Here is a 19,365-nt window from a genome sequence, read left to right as displayed (position 1 = left end):
AAAAATATTAATACAATTAGAGTAATAATAATTTGGGCAATTTGAATTAGGACAATATGAGACAACAGAAACAAAGGGTTACGGACGTCCGGGTACATTTTCTGGGCAGCACGAGCCTGAAAAAGGACACCCGTTAACAAAGGATTAACCCTTAAAAACATTAACCTGTTGCATATTCATACACCTCATACATGATGCATAAATTCCATTCAAGTACAGGATTCTGTCTGGTCAGTGTCAGCTTCTTCCTCTGAATCCTAACAGCGCCTTCAAGGCAGGAAGAAGTTTGTTTCTTCTCATAAGAGGGCAATAATTTCTTTTTCTCTGAAAGATTCAGGTGTCCTGTGGCTGCTATCTCCCTGCGAGTCCTTTCTGTAAAAAAAGTATCTTACGTAGCATCCTTTCTATTTTAACATTTTGTTGTAACCTAAAACTATATTTAACACAGTACTTAAGAGAATTAATACAGCATTGCTTTCTAACACAACATATATAATATTCATTTTAATATTTGCAAAAAGGCAAAAATAAAATACATGCATTTTTCACAGATGGATGAATATGCAACAGGTTATTATTTTTAAGGTTAATCCTCTGTTAATGTGTGTCCTTTTTCGGGCTTATGTTGCCCAGAAAAAGGTATCCAAACATCCGTAACTCTTTGTTTTTATTGTCTCATATTGTCCTTATCCAAATTATTACCACTCTAATTATATTACTATTTTTATAATCATTTTATTACTATTAAGATGTTAAAACCAAGTGACTGGCGTTTTTCCCGGTTTGTTCCCTGGCCGAGCTCACCTGGCCGCAGGTGCCCGGGGCACATCCCGCCTCAGGTCCTCCTCCAGCATCTCCTCCTGCCGCTCAAACTCGAGCTCCAGGCTCTGCAGGCTGGAGTCCAGCTGAGCGAACCGAGCCTCCAGGGACAGCAGCCTGCTTTCTACTCTGGGCGGTGGAAAACAACAGTAAGGCAATGTCAGAAGGAATTGGAGCTTTCTGCTGTGGCATTGCATTGTGAACAGCTTCACACCCCGTTCTTGGGGTCCTTCCATGGTTTGTGAGAGCAAACAACACTAAAAGTCAAAGTTTTGTCACTTCTTTTTGGCTATTTCCTGATGCAAAGATCCTGACATCTCCAAATACAGCTGCAAAATTAGTATGTAGATATATCTGTGGCTCTCAACCATATGCATTATCAGTATCATAGGTTTTTCTCTAGCACATTTTGAGGTGATTTATGCTTTTATTTGTAATGTCTTTTGAACCATTTTCATTTAACATTGAGCAGAACTTACCATTACTTGTCTGGTTAAAAAATTATACAAATAATAAACAAGCCACCCGCAGTGGTTTTTTTAATAGGACTGTCCTTCCATGGAATGACTGTGATAAAAACTACTTCATAGCTTGTATTTATTAACTGCTTTTTCATTACTTGGTATCTGTTGTGGTTTCTCCTATTTAAAACTGTAAATTATAAAGATGAGGTTTTGAGTTGTAAGCCATTCCACTTTTGCTGAAGAAAACTGCCTTGTTTAAAAGAACTTGCTATGCTGAGACAAGGTACAAGGGAATGCCAGAATTTATTTTTGTACCATTTCTCTCTTTCCTGGGGAGACAGGGTGTGCTGGGCTTCTGTCACTGTGGGTGGTTTTTATAAACATAGTTTTCTCCACATTTTCCTGTTACCTGATTGACATGGAGGTGTGTTGTTGAGAATCCTGAGGATCTGAAAGCTAATGTAAATAATTCAAAGTTCATTCCTAAGTACTGAACAACTATCTCAGTACTATGTAGTCAATAGTGATTTACTAGCAGAGCATCACCTACTCCTTACAAAATTTTTTGTGATTTTTCTTTTTATTTTACTGGCAAAACTTCAGGCTGTGTCAGCTGACAATAACTACACTATCAGCAAATATTATTACCTACATATTTTCCCTTTTTTCATTCCTAGTTTGCTCCACTGCTTCTGTAAGGACAAAGTACTCAGCAGCTGGTGATGACATTAAAAGATAAAAAGCCAAAACAAAACCCTTCAAATATTTTCCCATTCTTTCACATGTATCCCACGGTATTTTAATGCCTGTTGTCATAAGAGATGGACCAAAAATGCCATTTTTTCCTATCAGCAGCTCCTCCCTCTCCCTGCCGGCCTCTGTTCCTGCCTCCCCCTTCTCCAAACCAAACCCTTCTTTGGATTGTGTCTGCAACTGACCTGAATGAGGAGAAAATAAACACTTCAACAGTGGCATATTTTACTAAGTATCCCCGCCCTTAATTCATTGTCTGGCCGATTGTGCAGATCCTTGTCTAACGATTTGCTGTTGTTTCCTGAGGCTAGAGGCTTCCTCTGCAGCCTGGTGAAGTTCCTCTTTCTGGTGTAGGACTCCTGTTGCTTCAGCAAGAATTTTGGGACAAAAATAGAACTTTAATTGGAAAACTAAGCTGGTGACATGCAGAAATGTAGGGAGTTGAGAAGAACTGGAAGGATTGATGTGTCATAATTGGATTGAATCTGTCAGCACAGAGAGAGCAAGGGCAGAAACTGAGGTGAGCTGGGGTTTGCTGTGAGTGACTTTCAGAGCTGGGCTGTCAGATAATGAGTGTTCTGCCAGTGAAGTGTTGGTTTGCAGCTTTTTATCATGGTAAATAAGCTTCCTCACAGCCCATTCTCCAACTTCCCCCTCTGCAAGTCAGAGTGAAGTTATCTAAGATCTCATCACTAATGTTACTCTCAGTGCAGCAGTTCCTCAGCAGCCTCCAGTCCAAGGCTTTACTATTTGACCAGTCTTGTCTCTCAAACATTGTTTTTATTGCCTATCTGTAAATTAATCTTCTGTATTTTTAAGCACCTGCAACAAACATTTCAGCATTTGCCGATTTTGGATCTAAGAATGTCTGTTCAATTATACCACAGTAGATCCACACTAAATTCCCACAGCTGGAAGTGAATTCTGGTAGACTGAGTGCTGCTGCCTCTTGATCTAAGTTTGGAATGAAAAGAGGAAGAAATGGATTAAACCTCCTGTTTTCATTTCCATCATGACCTCTGAACACTTTTTCCTTTAGTGTAAGTGAAGTTACCACTAAGTCAGTGAGCTCTGCCTCTGACTAGTGTACACACAAACCACATCCCCATTCTCTACCAGAAAGCTTTTCAAATTCCTGTCATCAGCACACAGAACATGCTTGGAAGCCATGCAGTAGAAGCTCCAGCATTCCCAATTCTCTGCAAGTGTGGTTCTATGTGAAACCTTATTTCTGCTATTCAGGCATTTGCAGAAAATGACATTTTGGAGCTGTCACTCTGTGGGTTTGATTTTCCAGGCCAGTGCAGCATCCCACACTTCTCCAAGCTCTCCCCATTCCCTCACTCCATGGTATGTTAGACACACACTTCTCCAAGGAGTTTCCCACAGAATTAATTTTCACTTTTTTCTTTCAGGAGTTGTTTCTCCCTCTGGTCAGGTCTCCAATTGCTACTTTTGTGCTCACCATTGTGTGAATCAGAGTCACAAAGACTGTGGGTGAACCAACAGTATGAGCAATATCTCAACAAGAGGAGCAGTTTCTTTCCAAGTCTGTCACCTGTCTGTCTGTCAACATATAATCATTCATTTCCTGAGCAGAAATACTGCATCCCATCAGCTGGGATACTCTTGACAGGGATCCTTTTCACTGCAGGTAAACCACAGTTGTATGTCTGACACCTGATTTGACTTTTAAATGTCTCAACACTGCATAGTTTGCCTTTAAATGTAATATGTCACAGAATCCCAGAATGGTTGGGGTTGGAAGGACCTTAAAGCCCACCTCATTCCACCCCCTGCCATGGGCAGGGACACATTCCCCTATCCCAGGTTGCTCCAAACCCCATCCAATCTGGCCTTGGACACTTCCAGGGATGCAGGGGAAGCTACAGCTTCTGTGCCAGGGCCTTACCACCCTCCCAGTAATGTGAAAATCCAGAGAGTAGGGACAGTATCCTGCCTGCCTTTAACTGCTGCGAATTTCAGACCCTCTTTTGACTCTTTTTCCTGAAGATCCATGCTCACATCTTTATGTCTGCCCTGAGCCACCCCCACTGGTGCCTGCTGCTGCACAGCCCAGCACGGAGCAGTGCCAGCAGGGGCAGCTGAGGCTGGATTGTTTTTCAGGAAGTCCATGAACCTGTTGGTCACGTTCCTCTGCCAAGTGCAGGCTTTGGAAATGGAGGGTGAATCAGCACCACCTGATTCCCCAGTGGTGGTGATTTGCTTTCCTTAAACTTTTAAGAAAGATCCATTCTTGGGTTTTTTTTTTTTTTTTTTTGCTCATGATAACCACTTACTCCCTATCTTTGAACTCTCCAGACTCTGAGGCAGGGTCTGAAAATCAGAAGTTCACCTCAAATCTCCAATTAGAACAGCAAGCCTGAATTTCACAGAAACACAGAATATACTGAGTTGGAAGGGATCCACAAGGATCTAACTGCTGGCCCCCACAGCAATCCCACCCTGTGCCTGAGAGCATTGTCCAAATGCTTCTTGAGCTTTGGTGACATTCCCTGGGAACCTCTTCAGTGCCTGACCATGGTCTGGGAGAACATTTTTCTAATATCCAACCTAAACCTCCCCTGACACAGCTTAAGGCCGTTCCCCCAGGTCCTGTCACTGTGGACAGGGAGGATCAGTGTCTGTCCTCCTCCCCCCTCATGAAGAAGCTGCAAACCTCAGTGAGGTCTCCCTTCAGCCTCCTCCAGGCTGAACAGCCCAAGTGCCCTCATGCAGCTGCAGCCCATGTGTGATGGAGCAACTGCCCAAATCCTGCAGCAAACAGCCAGGATGGCAGCCAGGGAATGAACACCACCATGGAGCTGCTGCCTCTGTCCCTCTTTCCTCCCCAGTGGGTGAAGGACACATTGAGCCTGTTGATGAGCTCCTCCCTCCCTGTTTACACCCCACCCTGCTGCCCACAGGAGTTCCCAGAGAAGCCCAGGTGACCCTGGTGGGGTGTCCCATGTCCCAGCCCTCCCTGTCCCTCTCCAGCCCCCCAGGACCTGTTCAGGGTCTCGTTCAGGGAGCGCAGGGAGATGCTGCCCTTCGCCATCGTCCTGGAGAACCAAGGGGAGGAATAAAAGCTGGAGTGGGCTCGCTCCTGTCTCCTGCAGCCAGCAGCAGGGACAGGGGATCTGAGTCCTGCAGGAGGTTGTTTGTTCCAGGCTTTTTATAGCCTGTATATCCAAATATAGGTCATGGATGCACCAACACACGGCCATGGACGTGTCACACACTGAACCACACAGCCCCTTCCTCTGCCCCACTGATCCCATGGCTCCACAGATGAGCTAATTTACAGCTAACACAAAAGGGAGTAACCACAATTTTCTGCTTTTTTTATTTTATTGCTGTGTTTTGGCTTCAATTTGCTGTCGTGCCCACCAGATCGTGTCTTGGGCCAAAGTTTCCTGCTGGGAAAGGCTGTACAAGCAGATTGCCTGTTTTTTATAATTAAAAAGGTATGAAGGTAAAATCTGATTTGGATGAGAATGAGTTGTGTTTGGATGCAAGGAGCTGCTTTGAGCAAAACCAAGACAGTTGCAATCTCTTCCATAAAGGGTGGAGAGAGGCAGCACAACCAGATAATGATATTCCAGAGTTGGGTGTGTAAAAAAAACCAAAAGAGCTGAAAATTTTTCCAATATAATAGGAGTCTGGTAACAGCCCAGCTGGTGAAACACAGCAGCACAAACCCAAACCTCCCACCAGTGCAGCAGGTCCTCAGCCAGTACTAGAAATTCAGTTCTGTGACAGGATAAGGATAACCTAGGAAAAATCCCCTTTTTAAAAAATTATTTGCCCACTTCATAGGAAATCCAGCATGAACTGAACATGCCCAGAGCTGTAACATTTCCACTTAGGTCTTCCTACCTTCAATTTGCAAATGAAGGGAAGCTTCTAGCAAGCCAAGTTCTGCTCATTGTGTTTCAAACCTTTGGGAAGACAGGAAGTATTTGGTTAAGGAGAAGCTGTGCCTTTGGCCCTTGGTATTCACCCTGTGATGGGGGTACAACAAACTTTTGGACACAATTTTGTGTGAGTCTGGCACTATTAGAGTGATTCTAAGGACAAGGGAAGAGTGAGAGAGAAAGCATTTATTAAGACAAGTGTAATAGTTCTTTTTCCCTGATATACACAACTAACTGACAGCTGACCCAGCAAACAGGTGTAACAGTTCCCCTGCTCCTTCTTTTGCTGCAGTGAAAAAATTCAGTTGGCAACCGCAGGGAAACAAATTTGATTACTTGTTAATTGATGCATCTCTAGTCTATGCAGCTGCTGACAGAGTGTGGTGAAAACCAGATTCCACCATGCCCAGTTTAAGCCAGCTGGGACACAGCTTTATGGGAGAAATCACACAGAGCACTGCAACAGCCCAAACCACCTAGGGCTGAGCCAGTGACAGCCCTGCTGCTGCTCAGCAGCCTCACTTGGCATTGTGGGTGTCTCCTGAGCACTAATTTTCTCCTCCAGCCTTAATTACGTCAGCTTAGCCATGAACTAATGTTACCCCTAAATATAGAGACCCGTTTCACTGAAATTCCAGCAGCAAGCTGCCAACCCTGCAAGAGAGAGTGGCTGTGTGAGCCACAGAGAACCAGCACGAGGCCAGGGACACCAGGAGTGCACAGCAAACCCCTTCCCTTCCCAGGGACCAGAGGGGTTCCCTGCCCAGGTCACTGTCAGTGCATGTAACTGGCTCTCAGAAGTGATTTAATCCCCTAGATTCTGTAACACCTGGGTGCCTTAAGGTTCTGGCAATGGATAGACTGATACAGAGCTGCTCTGGTCAGCAACCAACACTCTCCTGGAGCCTTTGATCTCTGCACACGACAGCCAGTTCACCTTCTCTCCATGCTCAATGCTGAGCTTTGGCACAACTGCAGGGTGTTCATTGGAGGCTGCTTTGTTGAGCTTCCCATCTTTTCTGCTGCAAGCAGCTGCTTGGGCCTTTTTCCTGTGCAGAGATTTTGCTGGACTTTTCTGCTGCTTCCCAATGTTGCTGCTGAGATCCCAGAGCAAGACTTTCCCATCATTTCCTCCAGACAACAAGCAGTAGCCCTCAGGCATAAAGAGCACCTGTGAGACTCCCAGGCTGTGAGCCTGGAACTCCAGCTCATGCTCAAACCTGGCCCCAGTGACTCGGAACAGTCGGACTTTACCATCCTGAGCTCCACAGCTGAAGATGTTGCCACAGGAGGCCACGGACAGGGAATGTGCAAGAGGTGGGTTGAAGAACTGCCCAGCTGACTGGGGGCTCTCTTCCTCCATCTCACACTCCTGCAGGTTTGTGGTCCACAAGGGACGAACTTTCTGCAGGTTCCACAGCATCACCTGGAAAAAAAAAATAAATTGTTTGTGTATTTTACTCAAATTGGATGTTTAATAGTAACATAAGCAACCACACTTCTTGTCCTAGCAGAGCAAAGGCTGTGTGTGACTCCAAGGGGTGTAAAGCACGTGGTTAAACTTGCTCTAATAAATGTAGCAAATCTTTCTGGCCTGCGTTGCAAAGCCCCACCACCACCACACTCTGCAGTCAATGACTCAGACCTTTAGACCACGGAAGAGATGCAAACACTGCTCTAAAAGCTTTTGCATTCATCTCAGCAGTAGTAATCATGACATCCTGCACATCAATTATTGAGAAGGAGGGACAGGGAAACCCTAGCAGTGAATAGAGATCATTATCATTCTGCATTTCTGTCTCTGCTACTTGGCCTATAATAGTCACTTCCACAAACGTGTCTGAAAAATGGGACAGCAAAAGGCAAACAGCAGTTGGGGCTGTGGTTTTTAAACAGGCATATTTGTATTTATTTTTATATCCAGTGGGTAGATCTGGTTTGTGCTATGGAGTAGGGCATGCTTTACCTACTGAGATGGGGCAGGTTGTACTTTTAGACTTCTTTTTCCAATGCCACCCCAAATCCAAGCCCCCAGTGAAGAATCCTGTGTCTCTTGTACAGCAGTTCAAGCACTACAGATTTATACTGAGCAATTTAAAATAATGCTCTCAAGACTTTTGTAGGATCTGAATTGACAATGAGCACCCTCAAGGGCAACAGATCAAAAAAGCACAAGTCAGTCTAATGCAGCACTGGTGTACTGTTTGTTTCATAAAGCTAAATTTCAATTTGTTATTAATAAAAATACTCCTTCAGTAGTAATCACCAATAAGTACAGGAGTCTTTAAATTTAGTTCACAAAAGAGCCTGGCTCTGCATTTCTGGGATCCAAATCACACTAAAACATCTGAAACATATTTCCTGTCACTTTCCTGTTTCAGTTACTGCTGTGGCTGCTGCACTAAAACTACTTCCACAACAACTGTGATTTACTGTAAATCAGAGGGGCTGGGTGATGCTTACAGAAAATACTCCTGCTTTTATCAGAGACAGGACTGCAACAATCTGATGAATCCATCAACTGCTGAAGAGCTTTCTGCAAACTAAGTATTTTCTGTCCTCATGGCATTTCCCCTGCTTCATCAAAACTCCTGAAAGAACTCCAGCAACCTGAATTTCAGTTCTCATCAACCATGGCTTCCCTGAGGGTTTGACAAGCCCAGAACATGTTTTGTAGAGCTCATAACTTGTCCAAAGGCATGGGGCAGCACAGGGCTTCAGAGTTCTGCAGCTAAGCTCCCCTTTGGGAAATGACAGATCTTAAAATGCAGCCTCAATGCAGAACAATGCTATTTTCACTGTACAAAAGCACACTAATGAAATCCTGTTCTGGGATACTGACTTTCACCCCAAAACCAACTTGCTGAGCTACAATAAATGAAACTAACACTAAAAAGTCACAAAAAAGAATCAGCTCACTTGTACTGAGTTGTACATAAATGTTTACAATTCTGATTAAAAGATTAAAAGTTTCCAGCCACAAGCTGGTGTATCTGCATTTTAGGGACCAAAATTAAGCCAGCTGAGGGACTGAGTGTTTACTCCTCCCAAACAGGGTCTATCATCATGGCTTTAACACAGAAAAATACAGTTTATACTAAATATCAGCTCTAATGGGTTTGAGATGTACTTTGGTTTCAAGAACAGAAGGTGAAACTGCTCAAAGCTGTCACACAAACTTCACCCTGACACCACTGGAACCACAGAAACCTTTGAGAAGTGACAGTTTTCATACAGGGCTAAACCAGGAATGTGGTCAGGCCTCAACCACTGGAAAGAAATTACTGAAAAATATCTGTTCTGGGCTTAACTCCCAGCATGGCTCTTCTCAGAATGCAAAGGACAAAGTTTCCTCTTGATGAGAACAGGAAGGTTTAAAAGGCAAAGAACATTTCATACTTCCAAGATGCTAACAGAACAAAGGACAAATGATAAAAATGACTTGTCTTCACAGTGATATGTTCTACTTGGAAAGATGCTGCTCTACCTGCCTGCCTCAAGCACTGTGCCTTCTCCTCACCATCCTTTGCATCTCATCTGCAGCCACAACTGATCCCTAGGGACAGCTGCTGGTTTTGCTCAGTCCAATAAAGAGCTAATACAGCACAAGTGAGCTTTGCAGTGTATTCTGAATTCCCCTCACCCCATTCACTTTTGAATTGTAAATATCAATGAAGATAAAAGCAGGGCAGAAGCTGCTGAGCGGAAAAAATACTTCAGAATAGCCCCAAAACTACTTCAGAATAGTGAGGAGCTTCACAGTGACTGCAGGCTGACCACCTTCGTGCTCGGTGAAAGTCTGTGGGTGCCTCACTACACAGGTGGCTAATTACCGTTTCCCTTCATTAATACCCGTGCACATGTATGCAAATCACCTGCATGTCCAGCCCGCAGGAAACCAGGCTTTGAGGCCGCTGAGGGCGGAAGGCAACAGACGAGCAGATGTTGGAGTGCCTCAAGGACCGGCTGACTTTCTGGCTTTCCAAGTCCACAACCTTTATGGCCCCCGAGTCATCGGCGGCAGCCAGCAGGCTGTCGGCGTCGTTCAGCGACAGGCAGTTGATCTCCTCCTCGTTCACGTGGAAGCGCTGCAGGGGCTCCTGCAGGGCGCGCACATCCAGCACGCTGACGGTCTCTCCGTGGGCCGCGTACAGCGTGCTGGGCCGGCGCGCCGAGAACACCACCGAGGTCACGTCCTCCGCCTGCGGGAGCCGCGGCTGAGCCACGGCCGAGCCCGCCCCGTCCCAGAGCGCCAGCTCGCCCCGCTCCGCGCCGGAGGCCACCAGCCCTTCCGCGCTCACGGCCAGGCACAGCACGGAGCAGGAATGGCCACCGCTCCACCGCACCGCCATGCTGCGGGGACACCCTGGAACAAACAAAAACAAGCCCCGAATGAGGTGGTTGCTGGTGTCATTGCAGCAGAAACGCATCAAGCAAGAAGATCATCCTGAAATTCCGGTGTCCAGTTAAATCGGGCACCACCACAGCTCAGGACAGCTCAGTACCCAAGCGGAGCTTTCGCGACACCACGGCGCTGACCGGTCTGTTCCAAACCTAAATAACACAATGAGACTTTTTAAAAGAAGTATTACTAAGTTAAAACAGGTTGCAACATATTTAATTGGCACTCAGAGCACACCCACGGTGCTCACCAACCTTAACCCTCCGTGGTGTGACTGCCCGCATCAGCCTGTGTCACAGCACTGCTTAGGGCAGCACATCAGCAGAAAATTAAGATAAGGACGAAAAATGGTAGCACAAAAGTGTTGGAGGGACTGGGACGCTGCGAATAAAAGCACATGGGGTTTGCGTGACAGCCCAGCAGCCGCTTCGCTGCCCTAAGGTCCGTGCATTTATTTAACCACTGGGCAACAAACGCTTGTTTCTGGTGGTTTTACCTTCTTTTGGTTTTTTACAACCACGTTATGTTTTCCATGTGATTTTTGTTGACCCAGATCTAAAGAGCAGCTAGAGCCCATTCATTCCACCAGAGGAGGAACTTCGCTCTTGGAGAGCAAATAGCCCTACAGAGAAGGCCGATACCTCCCCCGCAGCTCTCATCGGGGCACATTCGCGGCCGCCGCTCCCCGGGGGTCCCAGGTGAGTCGTACCCCGCCAACCTCCGGGCCCTGCGGCAGCTCGGTCCGACCGCCCCCCGTCCCGGTAGGCCGAGCCCTGCGGCCGCCCCCCGGCCCGGCTCAGCTCGGCCCGGCCCGCGGCACTGCCAGGGCCGTCCCGGGGGGCTCGGGAGGCGCGGGGCCCCCAGCTCTCACCTCAGCGCCCCTCGGCTCCGCCGCGCTCCCCTCGCCTCCCCCGGGCTCCGCTCGGCTCCGCCGCCGCCCCCGCCCCTCGCCGGCCCCCCGCGCCCGCCGCGCACGCGCGGGGCGGTGCCCGCGGCCGAGATGGCGGCGCCGCGCGCCCCCGCGCCGTGAGGGCCTCGGGCGGCCCCGGCCACACCGGGCGGGCGAGGGCAGCGCGGGGGGCGATGGCGGCGGGGCCCGGCCCCGGGCCCGGCCCCGGGGCGGCCGCGGCGTCGTGGGGAGGGCCGGGCTGGCGGCTGCCGGGGCGGGTGTTGGAGCTGGTGTTCTCGTACCTGGAGCTGCGGGAGCTGCGGAGCTGCGCGCTGGTCTGCAAGCTGTGGCACCGCGTCCTGCACGGCGACGAGAACAGCGAGGTGTGGCGCAGCCTGGCCGCCCGCTGCCTGGCCGAGGAGGCCCTGCGCACCGACATCCTCTGCAACGTGCCCACCTACAAGGGCAAGGTGAGGCCGGGACCCCCGCCCCGCCGGGACACCCCCTCACCGCCTCCCCCGGCGCCCGGGGACGCCCCCGCAGCCCTCCGGCCCACCCGCCATTGGAAAGCGAGGGGGCGGGAGGCTGGGGAGCGCCGCAGGGTTTTATCTCCTAGAGCCACAATGGTTCGGGTTGGAAGGGACGCCTCCCACTAGAGCGGGCTGCTCGCAGCGCCGTCCATCTCCCCCTCCCGCCTTGTCTCGCCCAGGTCCGTGCCTTCCACCACGCCTTCAGCACCAACGACTGCTCGAGGAACGTGTACATCAAGAAGAACGGCTTCACGCTGCACCGCAACCCCATCGCGCAGAGCACGGACGGGGCGCGCACCAAGATCGGCTTCAGCGAGGGCCGGCACGCCTGGGAGGTGTGGTGGGAGGGCCCGCTGGGCACCGTGGCCGTCATCGGCATCGCCACCAAGCGCGCCCCCATGCAGTGCCAGGGCTACGTGGCCCTGCTGGGCAGCGACGACCAGAGTTGGGGCTGGAACCTGGTGGACAATAACTTGCTGCATAACGGGGAGGTGAACGGCAGCTTCCCCCAGTGCAATAACGCGCCCAAATATCAGGTGAGAGGGTTTGGAGTGGGCTGGCGGGTGCTGGCTGTCACTCGCTGTCCCGGCTGGCTGCTGAATTGCTCCTAAGTGACTCTCAAAGGTCTCTTTGCCTCCCCTGCAGAAGGCAAATGATTCCACTTTGTGAGCTCTTTCCCCCATTCATTTACTGCTTGTGCAGGCTACACCTGTCTGGTGCTCAGTGCACCTGACACCCTGGGTTGTTCCCACACTTTAATCTCAAACTCTGAGTGTGAAACCTGTACTGTGGGTGTCTGCTTTGACATCGTGGTGCTTTTTGGAATAAAACCTGAAAAGACTGTTGTAGCTTTCTGAAGTAGCAACTTGCCCCACAGCAAGGTGAGTGTCTGAGGGCTTGTACCCCTTTGTTGTCTGGCAGGGTGAGCTGAACTTAGTGCTTAGGTGAGAGTCTTCCTGCAGAAACCTGCAGCAGTGCTGATTGCTGCTGCTTTCCTCACTGGCCACCTTCCTTCTGTGGGTGACATTTCTTATCTGGAATCTGATGTTCAGATAACTTCAGGGTGTTAAAGAGCAGCGGCCACCCTACCTTTTTGTCCTTACAGAAGTGCTTGTCTTGTTATTCTGCCTGCTCACACAACTGCTGGATTTGCTCTTGTTACAACTTAAAACTGGATCATTGTTATTTCCATCTCCTATTCAGAGAAGGAGTTAGAAAGGCCTTTAAAATAATCCAGTGTGACCCCCAGTGCTGTGACTTTGTTTCACTTGTGGGTGAAGATCTGTCCAGTACCTTGCATGTGATATTCCTAAATTTTGTGTGAAAGTTCAAATCAGTGACCCTTTGATGTATTTTGTGTTTATTAAGACCTGTGCAGTGACCTGCTCATAGAAAATGTGCTTGCAGGAAACACATGTGTGTGTTGGTGTTGGCTAGAAGAAATTCCCAGTGCTGGGGCTGGCTGGAGAAGAGTCAGGAGTTTGTGTGGTGCCTGCTCTGCTTGTGCCTGTTGTCTGGGACTTTCATTGATATCTGAAATAATGTGTGCTGGATATATGCAGGGAGTAAGCATATATATTTATTTAGGTGTTCCATTTTACATTTTGTACCGAAATTTCCTTTTACCTTGGCGGAGGAACACCTCTGTCAGCGACAGCTCCTGCATATTAATCTATTCTGGGATTTTTTGTAGGTGGCACTTGTCTTTCTTAAACCCATTGTCTTTAAAGATGCTCCTCACAGAGCAGTTGCTGCTCAGTGATAGCAGCAGCTGAACACAGGGCTCAGGTAACTTGGAGCCCATTGCAAAGATTCCAGAGCTCTGCAGTATTTCCAAAGCACACAGCACAAAGTGCCTGCTCTCACAGGTTCATATGGGAAGGGTCATGTTTATTATCATAAACAGAGGGTGGATGCTGTCCTGCTTCAGATCATGGTGAAACTGAGAAATTCCCTTCATAAGAGCAATCAATAATGAGACACAGGACAGCCCTGCTTTAAAATTCTCTGCTGCGTTCCACTTTGCATTATTTTTGTTTCCATCTGAACATGCTGACCATCTCTGTGTGTTATTTTTACTCTCCCTCCTGTCTCTGTTTCCAGATAGGTGAAAGGATTCGAGTGATCCTGGACATGGAAGACAAAACATTAGCATTTGAGAGGGGCTATGAGTTCTTGGGAGTTGCCTTCAGAGGACTGCCAAAAGTTTGCCTGTATCCAGCAGTGTCTGCTGTGTATGGTAACACAGAAGTGACTTTGGTCTACCTGGGAAAGCCTCTGGATGGATGACATGGATTGTCTCGTTGGGACGTCGAGATGTGGATGTTTGGGAGGAGAAATCTGCATGTTGGTTAGAGGGAAACGTGTATTAGAGGAAAAAAAAAAGAACAAAAAAGTGTGGGTGTGTGTCCAAGAGCCATCGAGGGAACCACATGGAGTTTGGAAACGGAGGACCAGCCGTTCTTCAGAACTTGTGTTACATTTCCTCTTTCTGCCAGGCCAGAAAAATCCTCAGGGCTGCAGTTGGTTGAGTGGGAAGCTGACACATGCATGTCGCAGCAGATTTTATTGCTAAAATGGCAGTGTGACCTCAAACATTTCTGAAAGGACTTGATACAAAAATGCTTGAGGAAGTTACCCTGGGATTTGTAAGTGGCGTGTTTTGTGAGAGACTCCCATTTCCAAACTGCTTGTTCCTTCCTTCCTTCCTTCCTTCCCTTCTTCCTTCCCTCCTTGGGGCCAGCATGAGGGCTGGAGCAGAGCTGGGGGTATTTACAGTTTTTAGTGTCCTCAGAGGCACGGTCTGTGCAACTGCCCTTCTCTGGTATTACCATACAACACGTGTGCAGCTATTTTTAAGTGTATTTTAAGGATTGTATATAAAGAAAACGTTGATAAGAACAGTTAAAAGAAAGGGTTTGCTTTATTCTAACTGGGACAGAATTTCTTAAAGGGGGAAAAACAAAATCACCCCCCTCCCTGGCACCAGAACACACAGCTGGTTCAGGTGTGGAGCCTTCATGTCAGTGCAGTTCTGTTGTGATGTGTTTTGGGGTGCTCTTGTGGAGTGAGGTGCTGCTTTGGGTTGTTTCCTGTGAAAGTTTCCATGGCTTCAGTGACAGGTTTGTTCTCTGTAGGAAACAAAAACGTTTTCCCCACGAGTTTCCCTCAGGAAGGAAGGCTGAGCACAGCACTGAGCCTGCCTTCCTCTCCATGTCAAAAATGGCACCTTTTCAGAGCATTCTCTCACTTGCTGATCACTGTTGTGAGATGTCTCAACTTGATGTGGAAGGACCATTGGGCTTCTGCAACCAGACCTTACTTTCAGCTTCAGTGGCTTTATAAAGCTTTAAGGCTTGCCTGAACCTTTCTTAACTGAATGAAATCCCCAGCACCCCAACATTCACCTGCCCAGGACTAGTAAAACTCTCACCAGCCCTTTGATGGGGATTCTGGGTCACATTAATGTTTGTGCTCTTCACTGATTTTCTCAAAGCCATGTCCAGACCCCCCCAGGCGTGTCTGTGTGCTGGCCTGTGCAGGCTGGGGAGCTGCCAGGTGTGGTGAGGAGGGAATTCCTGGTGGAACCACTTTGCTGTGAGGCTGGAAGGTCTCTAGGGAGCCCTAGGAGGGTCTTTAGCAGGGCAGGAAGGCTGTGACACCCTTGGCTGGCTCCTGACTCTGGTTTTGTGCTGGTTGGCATCTCCCAGAGCTGCTTGGGCTGTTTCAGAGCTGCTTTTTTGAGAGGGAAAGGAAATGTTTATACAACTTCTTTTTGCTTGGCTTTTTTTTTTTTGGTTTTTTTTTTTTTTTTTTTTTTTTTTTTTTGTTTGTTTGTTTTGTTTTTTTTTGTGCTAGAGAAAGTGAGTTGCTTGGTACTAGACACTGGCAATTCTCTGAGCATGGAAGAAAGAGGAATTCCTCTTGGGCTGTTGCTCATCCCCTTCCCTGTTCCTCAAGGAAGTGAGTGAGGCTTTGCCTTGGAGTGCTTTTGGCCAGGTAGATCACCAGGCTCTGCCCTGGAACTGTGTAAGTTGTTACAATTTAAAGGATTTAAAAGTATTTATTTGTTCTGTGTGTTCATTGCTGAAAGGCAAATCAAGGTCTGTTCCTCTTGCTGCACCAGACAGAATGTGCTGTGAGCAGTGGAGGTGTTTGAGGTGCTGAGAGCAGCCAAATAAAGGATGTGGGACAGGCATCCAAGCATCTGGACAAATCTGTTACAGGCATTGATTGTACTGGACTGTGAAGTGTCTGCAGAGCAGAACCGTGGGGCATAGAGTTGGGGATAAAGGAAACAAAACCCTGCCCAGTTTAGGAAAATAAATAGTCCCCAGGATGAATGTATCCTCAGTGCAGTCCTGAAAGATGCAACCTCTGCTGTTGTCCATGATCCAGTTAGAGGCAAGGAAACCCCGAGAATTCTGAGGAGTTTTAATCGCAAATTCAGATTGATTCCCATTCTCCAGACTGCATCTTACCCTCTAAATAATTTCCCTCTAAATCAGAAGTGCTGAAAGTTGAACATTCCTTAAGGGTGGGTTTGGGCTGACTCACTTGTGTAAGATTATAACTTATTCCTGGAGACCAATGCTGGCTGTACAAAATATTAAAATAAACTCTGCTATCATTCAGAAGGATCTGTTGGTGTGGATTGTTGGAATGGCACCTGCAGAACCCCACAGATGGGGGCAAGAAGGGAGCTGCAGTTTGGTGCCCCGAGAGGACAGAGGTGTTGGGGCTGTATGACTGCTTAAGGAGGGCTTGGAAACTCAGGGATCTGACAGCTCTGGTGGGAAATTGCCTCCTCTGAAACAGGGATGCTCTCTCCTGACTGTGGGAAAGGCATTCCTGCCTGCTGGGGGCCTCTGGGCTGGAGATGGGGTGGTGGGGACACCACTGCTGCCCCGAGGGGTCTCCTTCCCCCTCAGCCTCCTGCTCTGTCCTTTGCTTTCCCCGTGCAAGTTCAATATTTCACAGTGCTTTTAGGAAGAACTGTTGTGGGTTTGAGCTCTGAGGCACTTTCCAAACTCTCTGCACCAAGAGTTTGCTTTTAAGCAGTAAATCCTGGCTGGCACCTCTGTGACGGTGTTCACAGGGGTCTGAGGATGAGGGAAGAGACGAGGATCTACCTTCATGTTTCAGAAGTCTTGATTTATTATTTTATGATATATATTACATTAAAACTATACTAAAAGAATAGAAGAAAGGATTTCACCAGAAGGCTGGCTAAGAATAGAATAGCAAAGAATGATAACAAAGGCTTGTGACTTGGACAGAGTCTGAGCCAGGTGACTGTGTTTGGCCATTAATTAGAAACAATCAACATGAGACCAATCACAGATGCACCTGTTGCATTCCACAGCAGCAGATAATCATTGTTTACATTTTGTTCCTGAGGCCTCTCAGCTTTTCAGGAGGAGAAATCCCAAGGAAAGGATTTTTCATCAAAGATGTCTGTGCCACACCTCCTGCAGGAGCAGAGAGGTTTGTGCTGGTTTGCCAAGAAGGCAGAGTTGGTTTTCTTAGCCTGAGGTACCTCAGAGTCAGCTGAGCAGTTGTTTGGGGTATTTTTCCTGCCCTGACAAGGGGTTTAAGGGCTTTGGTCAGGGGGAGCATCAAGTGTTCACAGCCCCCATAGCAGAAATCAATCAGATTAGCAGGTCTTGGCTTTAGACTCTTACAGGATTTCAGGATAAGTGAGCCTTTTATCTGTCATTTTAATAAAATCCAAAATTCCCTGTGGTTTGAGTGTGCTGTGAAATCTGTTGGGAGCTGAACAGTCAATCCTCTGTCCCTGCCATACCTCTGGGGAGGTGAGGAGCTCCGTGTGGTCACTGCTGTGGGGACAGAGGCTGTTCCTGGCCTTGGTGGCACTTTGTGCTGGCCCTGAGCCTCTTGTGTGACACCTCAGGTGCCGCTGACAAACTGATCAATCAAGGTGGGCTGGGAAACTCCCTCCTGGAAAATGCTTTTATCCCAGCTGGAAGGCTGCAGTGGGTGCACATTTTTGGGAGCCCTGTGTGCACCTTCCCCTGGCAAAGGCCCTTGGTCCTGTCCCTGCTGGCCACGTTTCAGGTGACAAAGCCAGGCAGGAGCAGATGGCCCCGGTGCTGTGGCTGTGCTCTTCCCTGCCTGCCTCCCCATGTGACAGTGAGAAATCCAACTTTTCTCCCTGCCTATCTCTGATCTACATTTCTAAACTCCCTGAGCACACTGGGTGTGTTTCCAGATGGCTGCCTCTATTTTTTTTTCCCCTCTTCCATTTTGGCTGGGTTGATGACAGCAGCGATGAGTTAAAATAACCCTGGGCCTGATCATAGTCTGATCATGCAAAACTGATTTTTTCAAAGTATTTAAGAGGTGAGCAGTCCTCAGTCATTCCTTAAGCTATATATTTCCATGTGAATATTTCAGTTTTCCATGTGAATATTTCAGTTTTTACATGTTATAAATAGCTCTTAGATGTGTGATTTTTTTTTTCACTTACTTGCAGTGAAATCTGCAGACAGCAAACAGCATTATTGAAATTGCACTAAGATCCTTTGTACATTTAAAAAGCAAGTTTTTCGGGGGCTGGCAGTGGCCATGCTTGACTCTGTAAGTGACATTAAACCACCTTGTGCTGAAGTGGGATTGAAAGAAAAAATGAATGAAGCAGTGAATGAACACAGAAAGCTTTTCCTGCTGGACCTGCTAATTCATCCCTTAAGCAGTTTTTTCCTTCTGCTGGATGGAGCTGTGTGATTACCAAAGGAACTCTCCCATTTCCCCACGAGAGGGCAAAGTTGTGGGGGACTTATGCTCAAACAAGTGCTGAGTACAATAAATGTTTTTAATGTGGAACCTTCCCCCTTAACAATTACTTCCTGTTCTTTTCAAACACCAAACCAAACTAAAAAACCTCAACAGAAGTGGATGATGGACATAGAATTTTTTTGAATTCACTCCTTCATTTGAGCCCTGCGTTCTGAAATAGGCTGAGCAAATATTTGCATTTCAGAAAATTATTTTTAGTGACACCAAACCGAGCTAAAGCTCCAAGATCACCTTAAAAGACTGAAAGGGATTTGAGAGGCTCAAGCAAAATGTCAGAGTTGCTGTTCAAGGTCCACTTTTTCCAATACTTGCTTTTTTCCCCCTCAGGTGTTTATGATGAAGAAATAGTGATATCAGCAAAAAATTATTTTTAAAAAACCAATTGCAGTTGAAAAAATAAATCGGAGTAATTGAAAGGGGATTTTGAAATAAAACTCATTGTATATTATAAGTGTTGTTCATTCTTCTGCAATTTTACCAAGTCAGGAATTGAAGGGATTTTCCCTCCATGCCTGCACTGGCAGGTGTGGTGTGAGCTGCCTGCAGTGGTTTCATGTCTGTTTGATTTATTTTGCCTTTTTTAATGTGGAGCTTCCTTTCCTTAGGAGAACTCAGCCATATCCCATCACTTTTAAAAAGCAATCTAAGAGAGTAAACTCTACCAGCCCAAATATGTGGCTTTATAAAGTGCTGGACAAACCTTCTAGTAAGGAAATGGATGCTAGCCAAAATGCTTTTTTATTGTATTCAAATCCTGCAGGGGTTAGCATTT

At 47.4% G+C, this 19,365-nt stretch overlaps 2 protein-coding genes across 3 annotated transcripts; one reads left to right on the top strand and one right to left on the bottom strand.

Moving 5' to 3' along the window:
- Nucleotides 1-5,389: 5,389 nt before the first annotated feature.
- On the bottom strand, nt 5,390-11,282 carry WDR53 (WD repeat domain 53). 2 transcript variants are annotated; one of them, XM_058031123.1, is made up of 3 exons: nt 11,227-11,282; nt 9,829-10,319; nt 5,390-7,379 (listed from the first exon to the last, which is right to left on the bottom strand). In XM_058031123.1, the coding sequence occupies exons 2-3, from the start codon at nt 10,303-10,305 to the stop codon at nt 6,792-6,794; spliced, it is 1,065 nt and encodes a 354-aa protein (XP_057887106.1). In that variant the 5' UTR covers nt 10,306-10,319; nt 11,227-11,282; the 3' UTR covers nt 5,390-6,791. The 2 variants fall into 2 exon arrangements, with proteins under 2 accessions (XP_057887106.1, XP_057887105.1); XM_058031122.1 differs by lacking the exon at nt 11,227-11,282 and having other exon boundaries at nt 9,829-11,035.
- Nucleotides 11,283-11,438: 156 nt separating this feature from the next.
- FBXO45 (F-box protein 45) lies at nt 11,439-16,414 on the top strand. The gene is made up of 3 exons (XM_058031474.1): nt 11,439-11,714; nt 11,954-12,310; nt 13,878-16,414. The coding sequence occupies exons 1-3, from the start codon at nt 11,439-11,441 to the stop codon at nt 14,061-14,063; spliced, it is 819 nt and encodes a 272-aa protein (XP_057887457.1). The 3' UTR covers nt 14,064-16,414.
- The last annotated feature ends 2,951 nt before the right edge of the window (nt 16,415-19,365 follow it).

The sequence above is a fragment of the Melospiza georgiana genome, chromosome 10 (genome assembly GCF_028018845.1).
Source record: "Melospiza georgiana isolate bMelGeo1 chromosome 10, bMelGeo1.pri, whole genome shotgun sequence".
Lineage (NCBI taxonomy): Eukaryota > Metazoa > Chordata > Aves > Passeriformes > Passerellidae > Melospiza > Melospiza georgiana.
This window is presented reverse-complemented; position numbering and strand designations above follow the sequence as displayed.

Excerpts from the sequence above, each read along its gene's own strand:
- WDR53 (XM_058031122.1), bottom strand. The coding sequence starts at position 10,383 with ATGCGTTTCTGCTGCAATGACACCAGCAACCACCTCATTCGGGGCTTG. Across the intron at positions 7,380-9,828 it reads CCTGCGGGCTGGACATGCAG|GTGATGCTGTGGAACCTGCA; the intron begins GTGATTTGCATA and ends TTTTTTTTCCAG.
- FBXO45 (XM_058031474.1), top strand. The coding sequence starts at position 11,439 with ATGGCGGCGGGGCCCGGCCCCGGGCCCGGCCCCGGGGCGGCCGCGGCG. Across the intron at positions 11,715-11,953 it reads TGCCCACCTACAAGGGCAAG|GTCCGTGCCTTCCACCACGC; the intron begins GTGAGGCCGGGA and ends TGTCTCGCCCAG. Across the intron at positions 12,311-13,877 it reads ATAACGCGCCCAAATATCAG|ATAGGTGAAAGGATTCGAGT; the intron begins GTGAGAGGGTTT and ends CTCTGTTTCCAG.